We start from the raw sequence: 12,584 nt of genomic DNA, 5'->3' as shown, positions 1-12,584 counted from the left end.
ATTGCTTCCCAGGTGGTCCAGTGGTAAAGAATCTCCCTGCTGATGCAGGAGACACAGGAGATGTGAGTTCATTCCCTGAGTCATGAAGAGTAGGAAATGCCAACCCACTCCAGTATTCTTGCCTGGGAAATTCTATGGACAGAGGAGCCTGGTGGGCTATGTCTTTGGGGTCACAAAGAGTCGGACGTGACTGAGCATACATGCACGAGACTCAGTACAGTATTGACATAAAACCAGGTATAGATCGATGGAACAGAAAATAGAGAACCCAAAAATAAACCTGTGTATATATATGAAATTAAAAGATACTCCTTGGAAGAAAAGTTATGACCAACCTAGACAGCATATTAAAAAGCAGAGACATTACTTTGCCAACAAAGGTCCATCTAGTCAAAGCTCTGTTTTTTCCAGTAGTCATGTGTGGATGTGAGAGTTGGACCTTGAAGAAAGCTGAGCACCAAAGAATTGATGCTTTTGAATGTGGTGTTGGAGAAGACTTCTGAGAGTCCCTTGGACTGCAAGAAGATCCAACCAGTCCATCCTAAAGGAAATCAGTCCTGAATATTCATTGGAAGGACTGAAGCTGAAGCTGCAATACTTTGGCCACCTGATGCGAAGAACCAACTCATTGGAAAAGATTGAAGGCGGGAGGAGAAGGGGATGACAGAGGATGAGATGGCTGGATGGTATCACCCACTCAATGGACATGAGTTTGAGTAAACTCTGGGAGTTGGTGATGGACAGGGAGGCCTGGCGGGCTGTAGTCCATGGGGTCACAAAGAGTCAGACACGACTGAGAGACTGAACTGAACTGATACACACACAGTCAACTAATTTTCCATAAAGCAGCTAAGAATATACAATAGGGAAAGGACAGTGTGGTCAATTAATGATATTGAAAAATGGACAGGTATATGCAAAAGAATGAAACTGGACCACTATCTTACACCACACACAAAAATTGACTCAAAATGGATTAAAGACTTTAAGAACTGAAACCATGGAACTTCGAGGGAAAAAAACATGGATGATAAGCTCCTTGCCATTCATTTTGGTGATAAGTGTTTGAATTTGGCACCAAAAACGAAAGAAACCATCAACAAGATGAAAGGGCAACCTATAGAATGGGACAGAATTATTTGCAAATCATATTAATGATAAGGGTTTAATACTCAAAACATAAAATATTCACATAACTCAACAGGAAAAAAACTCAGTTAAAAAAATCTGATTTTAAAATGGATAGAGGATCTGAATAGACATTTTTACAAAAGATATACAGATGGCCAGCAGGTACATTAAAAGGTTCCTCAACATTAGCTTCCCTGGTGGCTCAGATGGTAAAGCGTCTGCCTGCAATGCGGGAGACCCAGGTTCAATCCCTGGGTCGAGAAGATCCCATGGAGAAGGAAATAGCAAACCATTCCAGTATTCTTGCCTGGAAAATTCCATAAACGGAGGAGCCAGGTAGGCTTACAGTCCATGGGGTTGCAAAGAGTCGGACACGACTGAGCGACTTCACTTTTCTTTCTTTCAACATTAGTAATCACCAGGGAAATAGAAATCAAAACCACAATGAATTGTCACCTCATACCTATTAGAATGGCTGTTATCACAGATATAAGAAACAGTAAGTGTTGGCAGGGATATGGAAAAAAGGGAACTCTTGTGCACTATGGGCAGGGTGTAAGTTGGTGCAGCCTCTGTGGAAAACAGTATGGACGGGCCTCAGAAAATTAAAAATAGGACTACCATATGGTCCAGCAGTTTTACTGGGTGTTTATCTGAAGGAAACAAAAATCCTAACTCAAAAAGATATCTGTGCCTTGTATTCACTGTAGCATTATTTACTGTGACCAAGACTTAAAGATAACCTAAGTGACTATCAATAAATGTGTGAATAAAGAAAATATATGTGTGTGTACATAAACACTGCAATGGAATATTATTCAGCTATTAAAATCCTGCCACTTGAAACAATATAGAGAGGCCTTGAGGGCATTGTGTTAAGTGAGATATATTAGAGAAAGACAAATACTGTATTATCTCATTCATATGAATCTCAAAACTCATTTGGGGGCAAGAAATGAGTGGAGGTTGTCAAAAGGTACAAACTTCCAGTTATAAGTCAGTCCTGGGGATATAATTTACAGTATGGCAACTGTGGCGGAAAAATCAACCAATAAGCACAATTTTTGACAGAATATAAAGGTTAATCTTGACAAAATAGAAAAGCTGTCAATTTAGGAAATGGAGGGATGGGAAAGTAGAGAAAGCATCTTACAAAGCCAGAGATACTGTCAGAATTGATGGTACAAGAAACATAGGTTTAAATAAGTACATTACAAATTTGCAAAGAAACAAAACTGTGATTTTTAAGTATACGAAATTGGGAAGATCTGGGGTAGAACCTGGTAGTGCGCTAGAGCCGCATCTGTATAGCGGGGAATCAGAAGGTAATATCTAAAGTTAATAACTCTAGTGGCATGAGTGTATTAGTTAGAGACATGAAACAATCCTTAGAACTAATAACAATTGATTGAAAATGATTTCCTCGAGGAAGGGATGAGGCCAGATATTCTTAAGTTCTCCAGTCAGCTACCAAAAAATCATTTTAATATCTTTTTCCACATTGACAGAACTGCTTTATCACTTTTAGAAGAACTGGTTTGAGTTTATTAAATTTATTCCTAACATTTATTTTTGATGTTATCATAAATGGAATTGTTTTCTTGGTTTTCTTTTTAAATTTTGGATATTAAGCCTTTTAATGATATGAAATGTCCCTCTTTGTCTCTGGTAATACTTCTTTATCTTAAAGTTTCTTTTGTGTGGTGTAAGAATCACTCTGTTTCTCTTAATGGTTACTCATTTTAAAAGAGGTACATGCACATGCATATTTAGGACATAAGAGTAGATAGAAACACTAAAATGTTAACGTTAGTTGTATCTAGCTTATAGAATAATGAGTATTATGGGGGCTTTTTTGGTGTGTGTTCTTGAGTTCTGTGATAAGTTTGTGTTATAATTAGGAAAAAGAGATGGCTTATATAAAATTTTAAATACTTTTATCAGCCAGATTTTTTGGGTTGCAAATAGCAGAATTTGACTCTAACAAGTAGAAGATAATTGGACTAATCATAGAATCAGTTGGAAAGTTGGAGTACTAGGCTCAGAAGAGGCCAGAACTATGCCAGCTGTAAGACTCAAGATAGGAGAGACTTCTCTACTGCCTCTTCTGGGTGATGCCACAGAAATAAACAGGCTCTGACTTCTTATTGCCTTTCTTTTGCTCTCTTCAGTCAAGATGCAAAATCCAGAAGTGAGTGTCCTGCTCTGATGGTTGGCAAGAAAAGTACCTGGCACCTTAAGTTATAGTTTGAGGAGTCCGTCCACACAATGGGGACAAGTGGCTCCCTAGAATGAAATTTAGGATTCTGTTATCAAAAGAAGAGAAGTGAACTCTGTCAGCTAAAAAGCAACAGATATTCACTGTGATATTTGACTTTTTGTTAATGCAGAATTACAGTTTACAGTTGCTAGTCATAAAAACAGTTACCAATATGAATAAGAAATAATTGTTTTGTTAAAAATAGAACCACCATATGATCCAGCAGTCCCACTTCTGGCCTTATAGCCAGACAAAACTATAATTCTCAAAAAGATACATGCACCCCTCTGTTCACAGCAGCACTGTTTACAGTAGCCAAGACATGGAAACAACCGAAATGTCCATCAACAGATGAATGAAGATGTGGTACATATATATACAATGGAATACTACTCAGCCATAAAAGGAGTGAAATTATGCCATTTGCAGCAACATGGATGGCCCTAAATATTATCATACTAAGTAAATCAAAAAGAGAAAGAAATACCATATGATATCACTTGTATGTGGAATCTAAAATATGACACAGATGAACCTATCTGTGAAACAGAAACAGGGACACAGAGAATAGACTGGTGGTTCAAAGGGATAGTGATATGGAAGAGGGATGGATTGGGAGTTTGGGATTAGCAGATGCAAACTGGTATATATAGAATGGTGAACAATATGGTCCTACGTAAACCATAATGGAAAAGAATATGAAAAAAATGTATATACATATAACTGAGTCACTTTACAGCAGTCATTGACACAGCAGTGTCTTTCAACTATACTTCAGTAAAAAAAAAAAAAAAATTTACAGAATTTGTTTTGAATACAACTGACCCAATTGTTGTCACTTAACCTGTGCTGGCATGCTCGCCACTGAAGTTCTCACTTGCAGATTTCTCTGTCACTTGACTGTAAGTTCCGTGTGTCTCATAATGCAGTTAAAATCACTTAGAAAATGAGAAAGCAAACATTTATATTTGTAATGAGGAGGACTTTGTGATAATTTTAACACTTGCTAGAATTTCTGTCATCTCCTTCCTGGCTCACCTAATCAGCTTGTACTTTTACTCATCAAGACCCAGCTCAAGCATTACCTCATCCAGAAAGACTCTTGCACCCTCCTACCTCATCCCATTCTGGTTTATGGGCCAGTCATCACTGTGCAAAGTGCTCTTTTTGTTCTCATCCCAGTGTATCATATTTGTTCATTTGTTTGTCTCTCACACGAGCCAGACTGGCAGAGTGTATGATTGTCCAGCCCCTTAACGCCTGGGAAATCCCATTGAGAGAGGAGTCTGATTGGCTACTGTCCATGGGGTCACAAGAGTCGGACACGACTTAGCGACTAAATCACCACACAGTGTCTATACCTCAGACATTCAGTAAATACTTGTTGAATGATCGAATGGGTTTCCCATAGAAAGGGGGCAAGGCATTCCATATGGAACCCAGCAATGTAAAAAGATATGGAATGGTTCAGGAATGGTGAGACATTCTAGAGGGTTAGCACATTGAAGGATGAATGGGAGGAGAGACTGGTGAATTTGACTGACACTGGTCTCTACAGGACCATGTACTCCAAGTTAAGACAGTTCTATCGGCCTCAGAAACAGAATGAGTGAGACTTGGCGATGGGAGGAAGACAGGACACTAGAGGTTGTTTGGGGAATACATACCGGTTGGGCTGGAGCTATCAGAGAAGGCTCAATAGGGTGGAGTGTTGCTCTCACCAGGAGTTAGAGTTCAGACATGGTTTGGGAGCAAGTTCACCTTCCATGCACCAGGCAGCTGTTTAAATACTAGGGACAGAGTAGTGGACACTAGGAGTAAGATTTCTACTTCCATTGAGTTTTTATTCTAACAAGGCAAGATGGATAAGAACAAGACACCAAAGCATATGTACACATTGTCAAAACTGAAGTGCTGTGTTGCAAGTAAAGTGTTCAGAACAGCACTCTCCTCGTGAAGCACAAGGGAGCAAGCTGCAAAGAATCTCTCTCGAGTCGAGCAGGAACCCTGCTCCTTTCCCGGCTCACATTCCAGTCACTTACTGCTCAGTTTTTAGGAAGTATAATGACCAGTATCATACATGTTCTTTAGGAATTTGCCTAAGAGAGTTGTAAGTTCTAGATTATAAAATCTGTGCGTAATATTTATGCACTCTCCAAAAAGTGTTGCAAAGAAGAAAATGTTGTCACAGTAATGCTTTTTTTTTTTTTAAGCAAAAGTGTTCGCTCCCCACCCTCCTCATTATATACTACACACAGGGATCTTCCTATTTAAAACTTAATTAGTTGAGTATTATAAATATTAGTTGGGTATTACAAATAAAAAGTGTATGATATTATAGGCAACGACTGGTTTTTATTTATGTTACTGGCAAGTTGTGTTTGTAGTTTGTATATTTCTAGTGCCTGAAAAATAATCTGATATTTTTACAGCTTAATCTGTATCCTTGACAACTATTTGGGGCTTTTCCTTCAGTGGAGCAGATTCCAGGAGCAAAGAAGTTTTGCATGTGCCAAGTAATCTAGCCTTTCATTCTCTTCTCTTGGTTGTAGGCTCGTTTAATGATAAAGGCTCTTTCCTGTGTTTTCCAGGGTGCCGATAAGTCTGTGAAAGGTCCCGATGGACTGACTGCCTTTGAAGCCACTGACAACCAGGCAATCAAAGCCCTTCTTCAGTGATGGACGGTTGGGCTAACAGCTCTGGAAGAATGACTCTCCTGTGGCCTCACACTGCTGCCTGTCTGTCTGTCACTCTCTATCTGCCAGCTTCTTCAGCTAAAATACTTTTAGAGGGGTGAGGGGAGAGAGAAATTCATAACAAATCAAACTACCAGGAAAAAAAAAAAAAAAAACAATGTTTGGGAGGAGAGGAAAAAACAAGATCAGGCTTTTACTAGGATTCCTGATCAGGTCAGCCTCTTTTCCATTTCCAGTTAAAAAAAACAACGGATACCCATGGGAGAGCAAAGACAAAACATACCGTTAATATTTGACCTTTTCAGCTCCCTAGCTAACTTATTAATTAGATTGTGTGGAGGGTCTGATTATACCAAGGCCAACTCTACATTTGGTAGCCCTGTCTGTGTGAGCAGTAGTGGCTGCTGCGACGACACTTAGGGTGCTGAGACAAGCAACTCGCTCTAGCCTTCTGCCTTAAGATGCACTCTAGTGGGGATCTCCCGGCGTAGTTAGGAGCGCTGCCTGTGGTTGGTGACCAAATCTCCCCTGGTGACTTCCAGCTTTACGTGAGAGCTCGGTTAAGGCGAGGGGGCGCACACTCCTCCGCTGCTGGACGGCTGGACTTTGGGTTTCCTCTCCCCCTTCACATGGATTTCATGTATCTTTAGGTAAAACTGACTAGTTTTATTTATAAAATCTCAAATTTTGGAAGTCTAAAGGAGAAATCATTCCAGTCTGCATTTTTCTTTTTTTCCTCCTCTAGATTCAGACATATAGCATTGAAACACTTTCCAACTCCTGCTGGTAGTAAAAGGGGATTTAAAAATAGAATCATAGCCATAAGCCTGTTAGATAAAGAGAGAACAGTTGTCGTAGTACCTATGGATCTTCTTCGTTTGCTGTCTGAGTAGGTTGGCCTCAGTTCTGTCTGGAGAATCAGGCGCATTCTTTGGAAAGCCTCTCGCAGACCCACCTTGGATGCTGATTACTTACTGCACCAAAGCTTTCACGGGGTGAGACCCACTGTCTGGACCAGTTTAACCCCGTCTCTTAAAAATACGCATGTCACCAGGTTTCCCAGAGTTGTTGGTAGGCTTCTGCTGAATGTATGCCAGCCCACCTGCCTAATATATTTTTGTTTCTTTTCTCTTTCATGCATTGCATAAAATGGGACACCTTCAAATTATTCTGTATTTTTAAAAATACAGTGCCCTAAAATGGTGTTCTGACCTGCAGAAAATAGACACATTTTCTAATGTTTATTTCTTGAGCAGTACAGCTGATTAAAACATATACCCTTAAATTTGCTGTCCTGCATATAAAATAAGATTCATTCGACTTGCCATCCATATATGCTTACTAAAAATACTAGCGTTTTTCCTTAGCCATGTCATGCAATAATTGAATGTACCTCAAATTTTTAAAAGTGGGGGGAGGGTGGGTTAGGGACTTGTATTCAGATTGTGGTTAGTAAAGAATTAATGACAATTTTTTAAGGCCATGTAGCATCCTACAGCAGGGTTAAACTAGTATCAAGAACAGTCAGCCTGGCCAGTAACAAATTTTACTGACCAGTTGCTGATTGGTTGATGTGTGGGTTTGTTTGTGTGTATTTTCCCCCAGTGAACCCTTTTTTTATCCTGTGGCTTTTTCACTTAAAACTAGCTTAACCCTGGAATTTTCCTGTGTCCAAGTAAACAATCACAGAATACTAGTTTAAATACTTTGATACCTGTGGCTAATTCTGCTGTCTTGATGCAGGCTATTTGAGTTGGATTAGAATTAAGTAATTAGTGCTTTATGACATCACTGAACTGAAACACAGTGATCCTCGCTGAAGATGGAGGGCACTCTATCAGTATGTACTATCAGCGTACAAGGTGTTCTGGTATCTTTGTTTTCGCTTCTTGGCATACTGCTGTTTAAAAGACTCGACTTTTACTCTCTACACAGTTTTCACCTTTATTTTCCAAGTGTTTTCTGTAGTGGGCTACTGTAGAGAGTGTGCTGTTCTATCATTCCTAAACCTGGTCTGCTTCCTTCAGTCACCTGGTCCAGAGACCACGTGATTCTTTGTACAGTTTATCCTGGTGTTCCTTGTAATGCAGTAGAGGCTACTTTGCCTTCCCTCTTCTTTCTCAGCCATTTTGTAAACCCCGTAATTATGAAGCGGTTGCTTGAGAAAATAACAGATAAACATAGAATAGACTGACCAAGATGGTTTAGAGGTTTTTTTTTTTTTTAACTAGGTTATTTATAATGTATTTCTGAACCACTTGGCAGAGAAATTTACAACACTTAATGTTTGTATTTTGAGTAAAGAAAGCTAAAACCTTGTTTGCTTTTTTGGTACTACATGCATTAGTAAAAGGTTAAGTAAGTTTTGTTTGCCACTGCAGTAATATTTAACATCTCAGAAAAAAATTTTGCATGTTCTGTAGTTTTGTATTAAGTCAGTCTTTTCAGACGCACTATTTCAAGTGAAAACAGGCGGTTTACCTGTCTACATTAGTATCCTAACAGATTCCCCCTTGCAGCTTCCGACTGGTGTCTTGAGACTTAGAGTTCAGCTCCGGCACTGGAATCGACCCAGTAGTTCTCTGCACAGCTCACCTTCTAAACCCAGTGGGGCACGAAGGAGAAGTAGGTGGATGCCATGGGTGGAAGCTGTCAGCAAGCAGGCCCTTCATTCATTGATTTCCTTCCCCCAAATAATGGATTTCAAATCTATATGTACTTATTTGATTTTTTTCCCCTAAAACTTCAACTAAGCTGCTGTTTTCTTCCATGCAATATTGTGTACTCGATTGTGTATAGAAGAAGCTGGTGAGAGTGCCCTCCTACATAAGCAATTGCAGTGTTTGCATGCAAAATTTTAAAAAATTTAAATTGTCCTGATTCTATTTTGTAAATGGAGAAACAATCATATCTTTCTAAGCAGTAATGGAGGAAGACTAGTGCTTTGTGCATTTTGATATATTTGAGTTCATTTTTTCCACAATGTAATACATTTGACACAGTTGGGTTTCTCATATTATCCTAGTTCATGTACATCAGAATGCTAAATAATACTGTGTTTAAGTTTTGTGTTGCAAGAACAAATGGAATAAACTTGAATTGTGCTACAGCCAACGTGTCAGGGTTTTTCGTTTTTCTCTTCCCTCGGTTACTTTGGGTTGTCATCACCTTCCTCCTCTGGTCTTCTTTACAAGTGTATCAGTACTTTGCCTTAAACTTTAATCTGAATTTCCCCCCTTTATTCCACTTCTAGAAAGAAAATAAGACTAGGAAAGATTTAATTGAAATAAACTCTACTACTCATCTCATTGAGAGGTTCTGCTCATCTGTCAGTTTCCCAGTACACACTGTTTGTCTCTAATCAGTGTTGAGTTTCTATGAGCAGGCAGTAACTGGGAAACATCAGAGTGTCAGGAGCTTAATAGGTATTAGAATAGTATCAAGCTAAACCTCTTTAATACTTTCATACGCTTATTTAAGCTATCACAGAACTATCACAATATATCAGACTTATCACAATATATTAGATTTTGTCCTCTTTCTGTAAGACCAATTATTCTCACAATGTGGTCCCTAGACTAGCAACCATAACCTGGGAACTTGATAGAAATGTCCAGCCCAGGCCCAGCAATCTGTTACAATAAGCCTTCCAGGTGAATCTAATGCACACGAGTTTGTACAAGACAATAAAGAGAAAAACAATCAAAAAGCCTCTAAATAGGATGTCATCAAGGGTGGCTTCCTAGAGAGGAAGTAAACGGAAGCTGCTAACACATGCAACAGCAAAACTGGACACCTGAGAGAATTTTAAGATAAGCTTAGAAGTAATATTCTGGGTAAAAAGTCTGATTAAGATAGAATAGCAGTTCCAAAGATGTAACACTGGTAAGAATGATGTGTGTATTCACTTAGTTGTGTCCGACTCTGCAACTCTATGGACTGTAGCCTGCCAGGGTGCTCTGTCCATGGGGATTCTCCAGACAATACTGGAGTGGGTTGCCATGCCCACCTCTGGGGGATCTTTCCAACCCAGGGATCGAACCCAGGTGTCCTGCATTGCAGGCGGATTCTTTACCAGCTGAGTCACAAGGGAAGCCCAAGAATACTGGAGTGGGAAGCCTATCCCTTCTCCAGGGGATCTTCCCAACCTAGGAATTGAACCGGGGTCTCCTGCACTGCAGGCTGATTCTTTACCAGCTGAACTATGACCCTTCATCATTAGGATTTTTCCCTGAAGGATGTCCCACCAGTCGCTGTGGACAGTATTTCCATGGTCTCAAGCAGCAACCCATGGTTACAGTCCTCATAGCTGAATTGCTGAGGCTTGAGCCTTGTCCAAGCCCTTTCTTTGAATTCCTGAGTGAGGGGAACATGCAAGGAATTTGGGGAGATAATGTCATAAATCTCATGCTTATGTCGCAGGTCATGGGGATGGCTCTAGTCCAGCTGTGTCCCTGCTGGCTTCTGCCTGGCAGTCTCCTACTTCCAGCAGGAGAGCCCGCTGGGAGACAAGGTGCCTTCTCAGCTCTGCTGTCCTATGGAGGCATCAGTGCTTTGGATGTGGATTCTCCACTGCAGTGGGTGTACCACCGACTCGGAAACAGCCACCCTTGTGCCAACGAACCATCTCCTGTTTTAGATCCACCGTCTTCCCCAGACACTAACCAGATCATCACACATCAGCCATAGGATATATTTCTAGAGTCGGACACGACTGAAGCGACTTGGCACACACAGTAGAATTTATCAGCACCTTTGGGAACACCTGATACATAGCAGACATCTACTGTATTTGCCCTGAACCACTAATGTCAAATCATACAGTCAAATGTGAGATAAACTTTGTTTTAGTAAATCCTAGCTAAAGGATTACTGGCTATTGGGACCGTGGGGCTACACCTAAGTGTCATTGTACTCAAATATTGGCCAAGCAGCCTCAAAAGTACCACTGAACTTGCAGACCCAAATCAATGACGTAGAGACAAATAACACAGTCACAATTATACACTGAGGAAACGCTGACCATGGGGTCAAATGTAGGTCACTGAGCTATTTGTAGTGTATACTAAAACACAGCTGTAAATAGAGAAGCAACACAAAGGATGGTCTGGCCACCCTAGCAACTTCTACGCATTCTGCAGCTGCAGCAGAGCAGCCTTTTTCACCTCATTTGGACAGAACGATGGGTCACAGGTCTGGCAGTGTTGACAGGCCACAGCATCTTATCACACAAAGGAAAATAATGCATAGACAATTTCTAGCTACTGGATGCTGATTTTGAAGACACTACTAGATAACTTTCTTTTTGAAAAGCTGTGTTTTTCTAAGGTTTTTTTAACAACAAATCTAAGGCTGTATCCGATATCTGTGTATCTTCCTGATGTCTAATAATGTCCTATATGCACACCCACCAAGTCTAGCCATGTGCCACTGTTGGTGAATTGTGCGTCCAATTTCAGCAGGCTTGAAAGTACTCGACCTAAGTTAATTTAATTTTACTAGTAAAATTTAAAAAATATTTATTGTCTTACAGCTAGGAGTTGTGCTGAGAACTTTCTACATTGGTGGTGGTTTAGTTGCTCCGTCATGTCCAACTGTTTGCACCCCCATGGACTGTTAAACACCCTGCAGGCTCCTCTGTCCATGGGATTTCCCAGGCAACAATACTAGAGTGAGTTGCCATTTTCTTCTCCAGGGGAACTTCCCAACAACCCAGGGATTGAACCTGGGTCTCCTGCATTGCAAGCGGACTCTTTACTGACTGAGCCAGCAAGGAAACCCCCCTTTTATATTATCTTATTCAATTTTCATAATAATCATATGCTAAAAAAATCATATGTTAAGGAAAAGAGAATATAAGGTTAAATAACTTGCTCACAGCGAGTAGTTCTGTTTATTGATTTTAGAGCCCACACTCCTTCAAATTAAATGAAGAGGAGAAGCTGTTCTCTTCCAAAACCAGAGCTTATACCTGCTCCCTTGCAGAAAGTTCAAGGAAGCCCAACAGCCCTGGTACCTCTTTTTCTTAATAATAGATCTCCAGAACTTATTTTGCATATCAGAAAACTTACAGGGGAGGGAAGGGCTGGGAGTTCAGGATTAGCAGGTGCAAGCTATTATATATATGATGGATAAACAACAAGGTCTTACTGTATAGCATTGGGAGATATGTTCAATATCCTGTGATAAACCATAATTGAATGTTTAGACATAATTGAATGTTTAGACATAATTGAATGTCTATTCAGACATTTTTAATCAAATTTTCAAATCAAATTATTTGGGAATTTGCCTATTTTTAAAATCAAATTATTTGTGTTTTTGTGTTTTTGGTGTTTTTTTTTTTTTTTTTTTTTTTGCTATTGAGTTATAGAAAGAAAGTGAAGTCAGTCATGTCCTATTCTTTGCAACCCCATGGACTGTAGCCTGCCAGGGTCCTCCGTCCATGGGGTTTTCCAGGCAAGAGTACTGGAGTGGGTTTCCATTTCCTTCTCCAG

The 12,584-nt window shown here is 40.0% G+C and overlaps 1 protein-coding gene across 1 annotated transcript in view; it reads left to right on the top strand.

Annotated features, from left to right (window-relative positions):
* MTPN (myotrophin) overlaps window positions 1–9,196 on the top strand; it is a 72,998-nt gene extending 63,802 nt beyond the window's left edge. Inside the window, exon 4 of the mRNA XM_065939084.1 lies at window positions 5,983–9,196. Within this exon, the coding sequence (XP_065795156.1) occupies window positions 5,983–6,069 (87 nt within the window). The 3' untranslated portion in view covers window positions 6,070–9,196. The remainder of the gene's footprint in view (window positions 1–5,982) is intronic.
* The last annotated feature ends 3,388 nt before the right edge of the window (window positions 9,197–12,584 follow it).

This window comes from Muntiacus reevesi, chromosome 6 (genome assembly GCF_963930625.1).
Source record: "Muntiacus reevesi chromosome 6, mMunRee1.1, whole genome shotgun sequence".
Lineage (NCBI taxonomy): Eukaryota > Metazoa > Chordata > Mammalia > Artiodactyla > Cervidae > Muntiacus > Muntiacus reevesi.
Note: the sequence above shows the minus strand (reverse complement) of the source record. Positions and strands in the feature narration are given on the sequence as shown.